This window comes from Gymnoscopelus braueri, assembly GCF_963280865.1.
Source record: "Gymnoscopelus braueri genome assembly, chromosome: 12".
Lineage (NCBI taxonomy): Eukaryota > Metazoa > Chordata > Actinopteri > Myctophiformes > Myctophidae > Gymnoscopelus > Gymnoscopelus braueri.
Genome location: NC_137614.1, coordinates 27429434 through 27445848, shown reverse-complemented (window position 1 = coordinate 27445848; position 16415 = coordinate 27429434). Strand labels below are relative to the sequence as shown.

The 16415-nt window shown below is 42.9% G+C and overlaps 2 protein-coding genes across 2 annotated transcripts; both read left to right on the top strand.

The window, feature by feature from the left end:
- The first annotated feature begins 3492 nt into the window (after positions 1–3492).
- Positions 3493–9611, top strand: ccn5 (cellular communication network factor 5). The gene is made up of 5 exons (XM_080445498.1): positions 3493–3768; positions 5259–5475; positions 5982–6230; positions 7797–8047; positions 8142–9611. The coding sequence occupies exons 1-5, from the start codon at positions 3706–3708 to the stop codon at positions 8427–8429; spliced, it is 1068 nt and encodes a 355-aa protein (XP_080301624.1). The 5' UTR covers positions 3493–3705; the 3' UTR covers positions 8430–9611.
- Positions 9612–13173: 3562 nt separating this feature from the next.
- Positions 13174–15506, top strand: LOC308097617 (P2Y purinoceptor 1-like). Its single transcript, XM_080445503.1, has 2 exons — positions 13174–14197; positions 14509–15506. Exon 1 carries the CDS (start codon positions 13214–13216, stop codon positions 14159–14161), a length of 948 nt encoding a protein of 315 aa, XP_080301629.1. The 5' UTR covers positions 13174–13213; the 3' UTR covers positions 14162–14197; positions 14509–15506.
- Positions 15507–16415: the final 909 nt, after the last annotated feature.

The following is a 16415-nucleotide window of genomic DNA, read 5'->3' as shown; positions in this document are numbered from 1 at the left end:
CTGGCAGACGCTACGCACCACTGCTCGGAAAGCTGAGACCACTGGTTTCAGGGACTACTGGTGCCAAAACCTCAGACACCAATTACCAAGTGCACTTTGAGACATTCTCCATGTTATGTATGTGTCAAATATTGCCCTGGGAGACGTTTTGACTATTATTTGTGACTGTTACAGCCCACAGCCTGTTTACTCTGACTCACATTCAAATCAATCATAGAACAACTACTGGGCAAGACCCAAACCCACTAACCTTAAAGCTGGCGAACCTGAATATTGTCTCGGTTTGCTGAGGAGACAAATGGTTTGGGTGAGAGGGAAAAAAACAGAAACACATTCCACAAAAAGCATGGTCTATAACTGTAAGGCAATGTTGGAACATGGTGTGTGTGTACCTACCAAGTCCTTCTACTCCAAAAGCAAAGAGCTAGAAAAAAAAACTATTAGAAAATACGTGGAAAGTTTTATGCCCCCCCCCCCCCTGTTTTGTATGCAAATGTTATCCTCATTCTACACCACATGTGTTTCCAAGGTAACCCCTGGTCTTTGGTGACATGATTTTAAGCACTTGATAACTGCAATCTAGCCATAACAAAATCCAGAATGAAAGTCTTAATTCAAATAAAACATGGGGACACGCTGTTGTTGATCACTATGTAATAACCAGCTGCATGTGTGTTTTAATCATGTTTGTGCATTTTGTCATGACATAATTTCTTTGCCAAATTCACAACATGAATCAGCAAAGACTATAATCTGCAAATTATCTATAATCTGTAAATGTCTGCCAGGCGCAGCTAAACGGTCTCTCTTCCAACATGTTTTTAGGTCATTGGATGTTTTCTGTGGATGAACATGTGTTAGACATTTTTGCTCCATAGTGACAGATTAGGTGGAGCAAATTTCTTTTTTTGCCCAGTACTTACATTAGTGCTTTCTTTTCTAACATTTACAGGACAAATAATATTTTCATTACTTTGCCCTGCAGTCTATGTGTGTTTGAATAAACATGGAATCCAATAGGGCTTCCGTACATACCATCTCAAAGGAAAACAATATTCCTTCAGGCTGAATGGGGTCATTGTATACGTCTATGGGGGTTCTCCAATGGGCCAATGTCCACTGTCAGTCATTGTGATACTTTATTATCTCGGAGCTTTCCAACATACAGTATGTGGGCTTTGGAAGGATTTGGAAGGCCTGCAGGGCCTACATCTTTTGGCCTCGTTTCTGTTATCTGATACCAATTACACTTTACACACTGATTGATAAGGGCTTCAATTGATATGGTTTTGGCTCACTGTTTCCATTGCATTATTGTCCGCATACAGCAATCCAGACATGCAATAGCTTGCCAATACAAAAGTACAGTACATCCCATTTGAAATGTCTTTCAAGATCAAATAGGTTTTTTAGCCCTGCTAGCGGCGGGGCTCTAAGGATGGCTTTGCCTGTCGGTCGGTCGGTCCATCCGACACTTCAACAGCATAAGTCGAAAACTATTTGATGGATTGCCATGGAACTTTCTGTGCACCTTCATGATCCAGGGTGAAGATCACCACCATTAGGTGTTGCATCACCATTAGGCCACAATGTTTACTTGCACATCTCAAAATCTGTCGGTTGGATTGCCATGAAAGTTGCTGACTTTATTCATGAAAGGAACATACTGTTTTTGGTCACTGGCTTTTCTTCTAGCGCCACCCTTAGGCCAAAATTCCCACTTGCACACAGGCTATCTCAAAATGTAATTGGGTGGATTGCTATGACACTTACAGTACTGAGTGCATTCCTGTTCCTACTATCCTACTGATTTTGATGACCCCAGTTGTGGTAATGAATTATATTAAACTGTAAAGCTTTTGGTGTTGTTTACAATATGTGTTGATACCGCAGTGAATATACTACTACCGACCGCCCCCCGCCCCCATTAACATGATCATCTTTCCTGTTCCTCATGTTAGCCCCACTGGTGAGAGTGCAAAGATCCAAATATAGCAGCGTCGGGTAGTTTCAACCACTTTTGACAGGATGGCTGTAGTTACATTTTAGAACCGTAGTCTTGTTTTTGTCAATGGTTGCTATAGCTATAATTAAATCTTCAGTGGTAATGTTTACTTTCTGTATGTTACTGTTATTTTATTTGTCTTTTTAAAGAGCATTGTAGGATATATGTAGTATTGTAGGATGTATGTTCTTTCTGTTTGTCTGTCTTTTTAAATACTGAGCCTGGGAGCTGAGCTCCAAGATTTCCTATGCATTCGTGCAAATGGCAAAAAAAATCTTACAGTTTACAGAAGTGTTTTGACAATTTGGGAGGTACTTCCAGATTGTATAATGCCTATTACAGTAGAGTAATTGCCCGTTATATTGGGGTCGTTCCAAGCACTATCATTGTTGGACAGCATGAAAAGCAGATGGTTTTGTGAAACAGTTCTCAGAGAAAGGAATGAATCAGGGCCCACACTGTACTGTCTGTCCACCTGGGGCCCACCTGTCCTGGACATGCATACTTTCCTCCTTTCGACCTCTGTCTGTCTCATTCTATTTATAACCCATCACTGACATCTTTCCTGCCCACCCAAACGCTGTGAGAACCAGATGATCATGAAATGCAGGAATTCTGTTAGTTTTTGACAGAGAAACCCTGATCTCTTGCCCGTGTGGCACAGCAGCTGTTTTACTGTAGATATATTTACTGTACTGTGTTTATGTCCATAGTCTGTTTACTACAGGTAACAGTGCTTTCACTCTGAAGGTATGCAATGCCTAAGCTATGACTCAATCTGTGTAATAATGTTGAATGTAGCTAATAATTGACTGTGGCAATGGGACTTTAGCTTCACACAAGAGCCACGTTATGAATGGAAGTAGATGGTTGTTTACGGCTACTATTGAGTAATATAACTGTTTAGCTCGTTACTACATGTCTCCTCGTGGCCTCCAAGGAGCCCTCTGACAGTGTTTGCTCCCCGAGTCCCTGTTTGACTCCTCTTGAGGAGGAGATTCTAATTCACAATAGAAGAGATCACAGTGACTCATGTTCATGCCAACCCAGACATGCTACACTAACGCCATGGAAACCAGCGGGAATGTGCAGGGATTAAATCCCCTTTCAATTGGCCTTAAAATAATAGATTATAGTTCCAGGAGTTTTTGAGGTTTTGGAAGCAGCAACTAAATTGTGGAAAGATCGGTTCTATTTTGGTCCTTTGCTAAAAAGCTTGGCAGCCATATCCGATCTGACCCTATGGAGATCACAGCAGCTTGTAAAAACATCAGCAAGATAAAATCTCATTGATCTAAATCAGAATAGTCACCACAAAGCTCTGGGGCGTGTTTGACATGTGCCGTAGACAACCTGGATAATATATTTTTCTCCCTTCAGTTCGTGTTAAACCGGGTAAGCTTAGAACACCAAAAGAGTGGAAAGAAGGGAGGGGAGGGGGGAAGAGAAAAAAGAGGGAGGTGGGTGAGTGTCTGGAAGTGGAATTGGGCAGCAGGGAGCAGGAATGTGAAACATTTCTGATGCTGCTCCAGTGGCTGTTTACACGGCAGTCAGGCTGTGACATCAGAGTACGGACTTTATAAATGTCAGCGGTGCACAAGAATGAGCATTGAGCAAACAGCTGTACTGCTAGCGCCAGCATTGCACTCACACATATTAGTTAGACAGACTGAGCAGCTCCACCAACAACACGAGGCCCCATGGACCGACCACTCTGTGACAATGTGATAGCGTTGGCTTTACTGCTTTGTATGGGCGCACAGGTGAGGCCACTCTGACTTCATTATTTGTGAATGGGATGGCTGTGTGTGTGTGTGTGTGTGTGTGTGTGTGTGTGTGTGTGTGTGTGTGTGTGTGTGTGTGTGTGTGTGTGTGTGTGTGTGTGTGTGTGTGTGTGTGTGTGTGTGTGTGTGTGTCTCTGTCTGTCTGTCTGTCTGTCTGTCTGTCTGTCTGTCTGTCTGTCTGTCTGTCTGTCTGTCTGTCTGTCTGTCTGTGTGTGCGTGCGTGCGTGCGTGCGTGCGTGCGTGTGTGTGTGTGTGTGTGTGTGTGTGTGTGCGTGCGTGCGTGCGTGCGTGTGTGTGTGTGTGTGTGTGGTGGGGGTTCTGTGAGGTCTTGAACATGAAGCTTATTTGTAATATATTTTCCACAGATACACTGCTGACAATCAAATGTATAATTGTGTTATGGGTTATTTTAACTTTGGGATTGTAAACAATATTTGGGTAAATGTTTACACTCTCAGAGTAGAATACACTGAGGATTCTGCTTTGATGGTAATACAGTTATCTTCTGCAAATATGTACAGTAGTATTGTTTGTATTTATGTGAGCACTAAAGATGGCCAGAGCGCTTATCCTGTTTTCTGACAGATTTAACAGGTTTAGTGTAGAATATAAGTGAGAATGATACAATTTACTGTATCTACTGTTATAGAATTGCCCCCCCCCCCCCCCCAATACAGCTGGTGAACACGTTATGTGGGATGCTAAAGTCATTGAGGGGATTACCCTATTCTTCTGTTCTGAATAACTCAGACTGGGACCATCCAGACGCTGTCTGTGGGTTGGTTCCATCAGACACACGCAATTGAAAACTGGGGTCTGACTAGACAGTGATGGATACAATGTTTCCTAGTAGGCTACTGTCTGCTCTCACCAAAGACCAAAGAGAGGTAGTTTGATATTGATTTTTTTTTAAAGGAATCTAGTCCCCTGATGAGATGAGGAAGATGGTGGTGATGATGATGATGATGATGATGATGATGATGATGATGATGATGATGATGATGATGATGATGATGATGATGATGATGATGATGAGTGGTGATCTTTATGATGATTACAGTAATAATCCTGATTAAGGTAACAATGGTAAACATTAGAATTGATGGTGATACATGCAATTGATAATGATTCCTGCTTATCAATATCATCATCACGATAATAATAAGAAACGTATATTTTGTGACTGTTCTTTGCAGTTTCCTCATCACAGAGTAATCATGATGAGTAAATCTAAGACAGCTTGAATGAGGGGTATTACCGGTATTACAGTAGATGATCTTGACAACAGCTAAACTAATCCATGCCCATTTTCCAAGCTTCCTATCCTCTAACTCTGGCCTTGCGTGTGTGTGTGTGTGTGTGTGTGTGTGTGTGTGTGTGTGTGTGTGTGTGTGTGTGTGTGTGTGTGTGTGTGTGTGTGTGTGTGTGTGTGTGTGTGTGTGTGTGTGTGTGTGTGTTGTCCCTGCCAGGTTATATGTCAGCAGTGTGAGCAGCCATGCCAGTGCACCAGTCCAGTCCCCCAGTGTCCCACGGGTGTCCCCCTGGTTCTCGATGGCTGCCAGTGTTGCCAGATGTGTGCAAGACAACTAGGCGAGCCCTGCAGCGAGGCGTTTCCCTGTGACAGCCGGAGAGGTCTACAGTGTGACTACAGCGCAAGCTTCCCTGGAGACCCCGGGGAGTGTGTCAGTGAGTGCCACTCTCCCCTGACCACTGATCACTATCCATGTGAAAAGCTATAGCAGTGTACCCTGGGAGGCTGACCGAGCCCCCCCTCTGTGTCCCAATTACAAACAGACAGTCGTGTTTAGGGCCTGTTCATCCGAGCATGGCGGACGGCTGGGCTTTGAATGTCTCAGCTTCTATTTTAAGGGCTCATGTTGACACACCTCCTCTAATGACTGCCTGTTGAGCATGATAGATTGCAGAGACAACACACATGGATTGAAAAACAGAGTCCTCGTCTTCTCCATAGAGAGGCCCGGTTTCCCATAAAACCTAACCATTGGCAGGGACAGCCACCCCAGTGTCCTCATCTTTTCCTCTGTTCTTTCCTCTCCATTCCCGCCCTGGGCCTCCCCTTTTCACTTCCTAATTGGGTTTTCCGAATCCATCAAAGTTACGGGCGTGTCTCCAGTTAACCCCATCCTGGTTCAATAAGCTAAGTAGAGGTCTGTGCTCTTAACGTTCCACAGGTCAGGAGGATCTGAGCTGTGAGATCAACGGAGTCACTTATCATGACGGCCAGAAGTTCCAGCCCTCCTGCGATACCTACTGCCACTGTAGGAGTGGAGGGGTGAGCTGTGTTCCAGCATGCTCGCTGGAGGTCCGTCTCCCGACTCCAGACTGCCCCAACCCACAACACGTTCTGCTACCGGGGAAGTGCTGCAAGGAGTGGGTCTGTGAGAACCTGGAGAACACTGTTATTCAGGACGCAATCACAGGTAGATTAATGGATGGATGGATGAATGGATGGATGGATGGATGGATGGATGGATGGATGGATGGATGGATGGATGGATGGATGGATGGATGGATGGATGGATGGATGGATGGATGGATGGATGGATGGATGGATGGACAGACGGATGGACGGATGGACGGACGGATGGACGGACGGACAGGAACACATCAACTGTCCTCTCAGCCATGTTTTTGTTTAGCCTATAAAAACAGATTGATCTGTCTTTAAGTTGAAAAGAGCAGCTATGATATGGAAGCCTCACATGAAAGATGCAATAAGATTACCCAGGATTACCTGGGTAGAAATGTCTACCACTGAGCTAAGACAGAACACCCACTTGGGTTGGGGGAGATATTGCGTTGTACCACTTTTCAACCAATAGTGGTCCTACCCGACCACAGGGGCTACATGTCTTATTGGAAGAATGGGAGTCCAACTTCATCCACTGCAGATGTGTTATATTGCCTTAACATACTGTACCATACAGATTGGTCAAAACAACGTTTTGTTCACACAAAAAAACAGCAACATCCGGATTGCAGCTTTAGATCCCAAACATCTTCCTGATTACAGCCAGATTGACATTTACAAGACATTTCTCCATGTCATTGTGTTACTGAAACCAGATGTTTTTTCATGCATCACTGGATGCTTCAATAACAAACGTTACTCACCCTTCATCAATCTGTGAGACAATATTATGCTTCCTACATTTATATGAGGTTTGTCACTGATGGTCATGTCTGGAAGCTTTTATTGGAGTATTTTCTGCGTTTCATTGGGGTGTGTCCGGCCAAATGAAAACTCTCCAAGTCCAAATATAACCAGCATTTTGCCGGAAAAGTCAAAACACAAGGTCCTTTTCCCAGCCACCCTGTTTCTTATAGTTTCATAACAGCACCCACAGCTGAGCTATATAACAATTAAACACCATGGAGCCAAGTGGGGACTGCAAAAGGAGCAAAGGAAAATAAAACCACTTTAAGAGCATCTGGAATTCCTGACACTGTCTGCATGTCAATAGTTATGGAACGTCTTGTTCCTAAGAGGAATGCTATACAATGCCAGAGGATGAGATGATTAAATTTACTTTATATTTAGAGATGTTATCTTGGATGAAACTCTCACGAGAATATTCTTTTGCCATTTTTTGTTAACTTAAAATGGTCCCGTCATTTAAGCCAGCTGAGAATCACTGAAACACAGTGACCGTTGTGAGTTGTTATAGGCAAGCACACGTCAGATGAGGTCAGCATCTCAACAGAGAACACAGAGTAACATAATTCTATGAGGTCCCCATTCACATTCTGCTGGTTTATTGCGCAATTGACTATTTTGAATCACCAGACACTGCTGCTAATTTAATAATACCTGGAGCTCTCCCCACCCAGTGTTGCTGAAACCCTGTAAATTGCTTATTTCTGAGTAAGTCATCAGACAAAACATGGACAACAGGCCTACTGTATAATAATGCAGTGCAAAAAATTGGGAATGAACATGATATGAGATTCTTATTCTAATTGTGCTTTCACTCATATTCCTCTAGCCTCGAGAACTGACCGGAAGTGGCCAGCTTTCCCAGGGAGCCACCATCCCAATCAACTGGTCCCACATGTCCCGTCCGCACCCACCTGTATAGAAAAGAGCACTGAGTGGAGTGCTTGTTCCCGGACCTGTGGGGCCGGCATCTCTACACGCGTGTCCAACCAAAACCCAGCATGCAGGCTAGAGATGCAAATGAGGCTTTGCAAGGTTCGGCCTTGTCATATGGTCCAACCACCCCATACAAAACCCATGGTGAGCCACAAAACATGGACTCAAACTATACCCTTCAACTTGTACCCTTATCTGCTTTCTGTTCTCATCAATCTCTGCTTTCATTTTCCTCCAGTGGGGACGCCGTGGGCATTGCCAGGCCAGCTACAGGTCCCCCACACCCATTCGGCTTATTCACCAGGGCTGTTACAGCACCCAGCTCTACCAGCTCCGGTACTGCGGACAGTGCACCGACTCCCGCTGCTGTACCCCTTACCACACACACACCGCTGAGGTGGCCTTCCGCTGCCCTACTGGCAGACTGCTGCAGCGGGCTGTGATGATGATCCACTCCTGTGTCTGTCATTACAACTGCCCCAGCCGAGCGTACACCAACCCTGCCCTATGGGGATTCAGGCCCTGACTGGCCCAAAGCACTAACTGACTTATTGACTCAATCGTGTCCAATCAGGACGTGATAGGCAGGTATGTGTAATCTGTTCCAGCTGGAACCAGCTGGGTATTGTCTTACACTGTAAAATTCTAGCGTTCACTTAAATCTGAAAGTTAAATGAACACTCGGGATTTTACTGAGTAGCATTAGACTTGGTAAAGGTACATTAAGTAGCTGGTAATGAACTGTGACCACATTGGGATGAAAACCCATCGTGACAAACTTCGTCTGCACTAAGAATTCACTGCACCAGTCCTGTCCCTTCCTGCACCTTGTGAAGAAACGATGATGGGACATTTCCTTAAAGATCATTTCAGAGTTGACATCTAAATACATTCTACAGACTATGGAAGACACTTGACCATGAAGGTTATTTGGTCATGACAGTGTTAGCTTTAAAGACATATTTACGCTAATGTAAATACATAAATAGTGTGTGTGTGTGTGTGTGTGTGTGTGTGTGTGTGTGTGTGTGTGTGTGTGTGTGTGTGTGTGTGTGTGTGTGTGTGTGTGTGTGTGTGTGTGTGTGTGTGTGTGTGTGTGTGTGTGTGTGTGTGTGTGTGTGTGTGTGTTACTGATCTGTAAAGATGACTTTAGGAGCATATATCAAACAGATGTGTGTAATCGTTTGATACAAATTTGTCTCATACTGTACAATGACACCAACCTATGTGTTGACAGATACTGTATCCTGATATGTTTAAAGTGTTATTTGTAATGTGTATATTTCTCTGTATGTTCATAGCCAGATGACATTGCACTTGTTTTTCTTGTTCTTAAAAAAAAAAAAATCTAGTTGTTGTAAATAGTTTCATCATAGCTTTTGAGATGTAATACAATTGTTTGCATTATTTCATGCAGGCTACATTTATTTTACACTAAAAATGTTTATTTTTGTGAGCTGACAATTTATCTGGGATTTTTAGTATTCGTAGTTTAATTTCATGTCAATGTTTTATATTTCTTTTTTCCCCTCTTTTTTTCTTGTTCATAGTTAATCTATGATATTTGTATACTGTAGCTTGGTGTGGAGTGGTAATTTGACCCCAGTGTACAGCACTGTATATAAGGCTCCCCTTTTCTAATATCTTGTTGTTCTTGTTTCATTCATCACTTAATTTTGCACAATGACTCAGATATTGTTTTGCCGTGTTTGTCCTGCAACAAATCAAAACTATTTTGAGAAAGCAATAAAATGTAAAATACTTTTATTATGTTCCTAATCTTAATGAAGCCCACACACATGCCTGGGTGGGCTGCACACACACACACACGCACACACATGCGTGCGTGTGTGTGCGTGTTTGTGTACATGCACGCTGTAGCCTACATCCAACACCAGGGTCCTTTCAATCTGATCACATTGGTTTTTAAATAGACACTGACACCTAGTGGCCCACACTGGATCTACTATTAAGTACACTAAAGTTTATTCATGTGACACATTCATTATAAGCTGCCTGTAACATACCCGCATGTGCAAAAATGTAATGAATGAATTTGAATGAATGAATTTGTCTTCTGCATTCAAGTTGAATGCTTTCAGAAATTGTTCATGATTTCACTCTCATACCTAATATCAAAGACTCTACAAGGCTATTTTAAGTAGTCCCATTTTGGTAAATAATTTGTCACAGGGATGTCAGGCCCTGTCACAGCCCTGTGATATGATACTGACATGATACTGACCATGATACTGACCATGATACTGACATGATACTGACCATGATACTGACCATGATACTGACCATGAGACTCACATGATACTGACCATGAGACTCACATGATACTGACCATGAATAGTTCCAATAGAATAGTTCCATTCTATTGATTCATCAGTCCACTTATTTTACCTATATTTTGGAATTTACCTTTAACAAATTTAAGCGATTTGGCTCGTTTGGAGATAGTTGGATAGCCTGACATACATTATTTGTTGTTACAAAGTAATTATTTGTGACTTTCTGACTAGAAGCACACCTTCAGTTAGTTGGGTAGGTAGTAGAGTGTTTATTATCAAAGAAGAGACAGCTTATATTATTAAATTGTGTAAGCACTGCAGTCTTGTCACTTTTATTCTTATCAATAAAACTTTCACATAGACTTAGATATCATCTGCCTTGTCAGAACTCTTTTCAGATATGCAGCCTACAGGAAACCCAAACCAATGTGACTGAAGGGAAAGTAACACTAAATCTAGAGAGCAAATAAATGCATGCCGAAACAACTCATACAACTCTGTGTGCAGATGCATTGTCCCTTGTCTCATGACAAACTCCACCCAAAAGATGGCGCTGTTGGAGGGTTTAAGTGAGTCTGTGTATATTCTCTCTGTAGGGTTTATCTAGAAGAGTCACTGACTCAAGCACCAGTGGTCATTTCAACCACCTCAGCTGCTCAAACCTTCGGCCCAATCGGCCGTCAAACCGGTTAAAAGAGGAGAGGAATGTCTGGAACAGGGATTCCATGTACTGTAAATGGCTTCATAAATGCTATTAGTTCCCCCATCCTATATAAAAATGGGCTAAACATGGCATCAGCCGCAAACAAATAAGTCAGCTCCATTTATGGGAACAAAAGGGCCATATATGGGCATACTGATGACATCAGCAATCTCCATATATGGGCATAAAAGGGACAAGGACCGACAGATCCGACCGCTATGCCCATATATGGTCATGTGCATAACGTCAAACTCAACATGTGCAGCGGCAAGGACTCGAGGGAGTGCGGTGCCCACTAGTCTCGCATTACCAGACTGTTGCCTCCCACAATTTTCAAATGTTTCCGGCGGAGATTGTGGAATAGTTGTCTGGCTACGCGAGACTATAGGTGCCCACCATCAAGTAGTTCGGATATCCAGTTGTCCCAACCAGTTGTTGGGCATTCCAATATATGGGCATATGCTGATGACATCAGGTATCTCCATATAAAAGGGACAAGGACTGACAGATATCTCCATATATGGACAGAAATCGACACAGGTAGACAGACAGAAACAGACATCTCCATATATGGGCACAAAAGAGACACAGACAGATGGGTACAGTGGACAAAGAGCATTGGATTAAACAAATGCTGTCCATTCTCCAATAATGTAGTTGTAGGTTCAGGAGTGGAGACCACCCTCTGTTTATCACAGCCACTCCCCGTCCTCAATCGCTTCCCTGTCTACCACACCTACCTTCACTCATTAGCCACTCCCCATTCATAATCACCCCTATCCACTACACCTGCCTCCGCTCACCACAGCCAATCCTTGTTGCAATCACCACAGTATAAATACACCTGTGATCTCTCAACATCTGGTTGTTCTGCTCCACAGCAGATCAAACATGGGTCGTGAGTACTGCACTTGTAGATCGGCTCTTTCCGCATTTCATTGCTTTCAAGTTCGTCCTCCTCCGGGCTCCACCCCAACCTCCTCCTTCCCCCTCGATTCTCGCTCTTCTCCTTTCTGTCTCCACTTCGCTAAGAATCCAGAGCCTAGACGACCGACCGCTCCCTGAGCAGAACAACGATGGCCGTCTAGCCTGATTATCAGCCTGAAGCTGCGTGGAGCTTCTGGCTGAAATTGGCTGCAATGTCCGCGATTACCAGGGGGAGGGGATTCAAATTTCCCTAAACCAATCACAAGAGATCCACGGATCCGCCCACATCTGATGTCATCGCACAGCTTGTTTTAGCAGATATTCGCTGATTGGCTTGTCGTTAGACCACCCCCACCTCCGACTCTGATTTGACAGATTTTTCTTCGATCGTGAAAAGCCATAGACCATATTCACACGGCGGCCATGTTGCTATTAAGTCAATGAAGTGCCACCCCGTTTCCACGGCAACGGGGTGGCACTTTCAATGTTAAATTCCAATATGGCCGCCGTGTGAATATGGTCTATAGGCTCACATTATGACACCAGACAAGACAAGAGGAGCTCACTCAGAGAGTGGGCGGGGTCTATGGTCTGGAACCAGGCTAATGGCCGTCAGCTCCGGAGACGACTCCCCTACAAGCCCTCAGCGTCACCCCACCTTGGGTCCCTCATCCCGTTCCACGTTCATTTCGTTTCAATAAATCGTTAAACTTAAGTAGAGGTGTGGTCTCTTACTAGTGAAATGCTTAGTGGAGAGTTCTGGTACAAAAGTTCTTCATGTAAAGCAAAAGCAGTAGGACATGATAGAAGTCTCTGAAAAATGATGGTGCTGAGCATATTCACTGCAGACTTATGGTTCTAACTCTGCATGTTGAAAGGGGACCAAAGCCCAAGAATGCCCAAGGTGACCTCTTGCTTGTGGCATTGGGAGATTAGCTGCAAGATGACTTACTTTTTTAATGCAGACACCCAAATTATGCATGAGACTTCTCATCATTTAGAATATGGAACAAAGTCGCTTGAGTATAATGGGGATTAAATCATTGAGATAAACAATATTTAAGCCGACTGTGTTCTCACTGGTATATAGTAATTTTTCACACTTCTTTCAGGTTTTCTATTTTAAAGTGTTAACTTTCTCCACCTTGTTGAACCTCTCATAAATACAGGAAACTGAAACAGTGCTAGCTTCCTCCTCTTCAACCACTTCTTTGCATCTTTTAAAATGCTATATCAGAGTCATTCACAGTAGCATTTCCTGCTTACAGAAAATGTGAAGAACAGGAAATCTCACCTCTGTTTCTCATATGACTGACAAAACCACAACCTCTGCAACCACTTAAACAGCAACAACTTTTTGTTTATCAGGACTCAGGAGGCAGAATGAGGAACAATTCATGTCAACGAGTTAGCTTTGACTTTTCTTATCAGTTCTTACCCTGTGTTTATATTGCAGTATTCATCGTTGGTCTGATTGCAAATGGCTTTGGATTGAAATCCTCATTCCATAACTGGAAAAAACTGGGGAACGTCAACATTTTTGTTTTAAACCTTGGAATAGCAGATATTTTGTATTTGCTCACACTCCCGTTTCTGGTTGTCTACCATGCTTTGGGGAGTAAATGGATCTTTGGAGACGTATTCTGCAAGATAACGAGATTCTGCTTCAACTTGAACTTGTATGGCAGCATTGGTTTCCTCACTTGTATAGGTGTTTATCGTTACCTGGCTGTTGTCCATCCGATGAGAGTACATGGAAGAATAACTCAGACACACTCTGTGATTATAACAGTTATGGTCTGGGTCCTGGTGTGTGTTCAGATTCTTCCAGACATGCGCTTCACTAAAACATTCAAAAACCAAACAGGGAAATGTTATGAAACTACTTCTTGGTTTTATGTCAAAGATTACCTGCCGTACAGTCTTGGATGGACACTGACTGGGTTCTGCATTCCATCACTCATCATACTGGGCTGCTATGGACACGTGGTTGTAGTTCTCTGCACCAAACCTAACATTGACAAAGTGCTGAAACAGAGATGCTTGAGACTGCTGTTCATATTGATTGTACTTTTCTCAGTGTGCTACATCCCCTATCATGTGCTCAAGAACCTCAACTTGAAGGCAAGAATTTTGGCAAAGGAACGTCTATGCCAGGGGTGGTTTGATGGAGTCTACATTGCTCATCAGATAAGTCGTGGACTTGTGTGTCTGAACAGTGCCATCAACCCACTGATTTACCTCCACAGAAACAAAATGCTCCACAAACATCTCTGGCAACGCTTCAGGCGGGTCCGGCAGGGTGACATGGGTCATCTTCCATCGTCATGAGGGAACAGGGATTCCACGGGTATAATCTCACCACAGGTCATTAATGAAGTTGAACACTTTTAGTGACCATTTGGCAAATTGTCTCATGTTTTAGCTATCTGTGTTTTTTCTCATATTTGTATATTAAGTGAGAACAGCCCCACAGTGCTAGAAACAGTAAAAAAAAAAAAAAAGAAAAGAAAAAAAAAATCTGCATTTCATTTTTGTTTATTCTGACATTGAGGGTTATTGTGTATATATTGGCATTCTATATCACCTTTAAAAAAAAATAAGGTTGGAATATATGTGCTCTTATGATACATTTGTGTATTTTGTTACAGTGGCAATGCTTTCTGTTTAATGTGTAGAGCACCCTATGGGAGTCCCCATATAGGCTACTATGGCATAGCCTATTACTGTAGTTATTTAACCAGCAGGATGTTCTTGTGTGGAAGGTCCTTTTCCCAGGAGTCCCCACACCACTTGAGACAGGTGAGCAAATGGTGACAACAACTACCCTATTTTTGCCGGCACTCAAAATAGCCATCACTGTAGGGTTTTGTGCTCAAACAATCTGAGATTCACAAATATTTTGAGCTGCCTTACCTGATGTGAGTGTCTCAACCAGAGTACCTGTCCGAAACAGGACCTAGATAAGTATTCTAGCTTGCCAGAGAGTACCCCCCCCCCATGCTGTTTCTATTAATATACCTTGTTTTGCTCCTGTATTGATGATGATTTGTGTTGTATTGTATTGTCTTTATGATGGATTGAAAATATAGGACCACAATGGAAACAAGCCATCAAGGCTTTTTTGTGCCATCCTTTTAGCATTGCTTGCATAATTGCACTTGTTTTCACTGTTTGCAACTTGTTAATTAAGTATTCAATCAATCAATCAATCAGCCATGAGCCATGGGGGGACATGTCCCGTCAATGTTGAGATGGCCTTGAACCTCCCCCCCCCCTTGCATAATAGCATGTTTATAAAAAAAAATAAAAGGGGAGGGAGAGTAAGAGAAAACGAAATAAATAAAAAGTAACAAATCAGATGAATTTATCTGTGTGACATTGTTGGATGAATTGGTTTGTTAACTTAACAAACGTGGGCATAATGCTTGGTAGTGTTACGACCCGCTTATGAGATTTATGAAGAACTGTGAGTATTGTTTCATCGGGTGGAAGCTCTGGTCAGGTTGAAATAGGACAGGTACATGGTTCCTGTTTCCTCTACACAGACTGAGTGAGGTTTAGTTTCCTGAGAAACTAAAACCTATTGTGCGATCCACAATAACACAAAACATACCCAACAGTGCTGCTGTCTGCCTTGTACACAAAGACAAACTTTAGCAGTTAGACAAGCAATCTGCCAGGAATTTGTGGCAATTAATGACCGATCTGTCTATGGTTGTCATGTGTTAAAATGTTTAAATGTGTAGAATCTGATGGGTCTTCTTTTTTCCTTTTTTGTTCAGAACATAAGTTGATATGTTGATATGTCTGACTTCGTTTACATGCCAGCCATCTAGTAAAAGGGCCTGTGTGTGTGTGTGTGTGTGTGTGTGTGTGTGTGTGTGTGTGTGCGTGCGTGCGTGCGTGCGTGCGTGCGTGCGTGCGTGCGTGCGTGCGTGCGTGCGTGCGTGCGTTTAAAAAAAAGTCCCAGGTGGATCAGAAGTTTGGGGTTGGTTTGGGTGTGGTACCACAGTAGTGAAACATGTAGAAGTGAAACCTACGCCCTCAGCAATATTCTACTGAAAATGTGCTGAAAGTTTGACTAATGCATCAGACAGCGATGATGAACCTGCAAAAAAAGCAAAGCAAAGACAAATACAATACATCTCACTTCCCCTTACTACATGGAAAATTACACAATACTGACATAATTAAACTAAAGCAATGGGGTTATGCATTCAAACTCTCTGGGTTCTATCATAGCTAAATGTAAAGTGGTGGGTGGTCTACCATTTAAACCTTTAATCACAGTTTTGTTAATTGGTTGTAACTATCCTCACTTATGCTATCGCAGTTTGGTGTCAAAAGATCCAAATGCTGGTGGCTCTTTATCCTATCCTATATTACAATCAAGGGGCTAGCATCCGAGTTGTAAATTAAGGCTATATATAGGAAGTAACAGTTCATATGAATGGCCTGTAGTCTCACTGTTTCTCCCCTGCTGGTGTCAGAAGCAATTAGGCTCCATTCAAGCGGATGGGTTTTTGCCGAACTTTACACTTGATTGTATTACCTTAATAAACATTGTCATACTATATGCTTC

Bases quoted from the DNA above. Each gene is read 5' to 3' on its own strand.
- ccn5 (XM_080445498.1), top strand. From the start codon at position 3,706: ATGGACCGACCACTCTGTGACAATGTGATAGCGTTGGCTTTACTGCTT. The intron at 5,476-5,981 runs GTGAGTGCCACT...AACGTTCCACAG, and splicing joins AGACCCCGGGGAGTGTGTCA to GTCAGGAGGATCTGAGCTGT. The intron at 6,231-7,796 runs GTAGATTAATGG...ATATTCCTCTAG, and splicing joins TATTCAGGACGCAATCACAG to CCTCGAGAACTGACCGGAAG.
- LOC308097617 (XM_080445503.1), top strand. From the start codon at position 13,214: ATGAGGAACAATTCATGTCAACGAGTTAGCTTTGACTTTTCTTATCAG.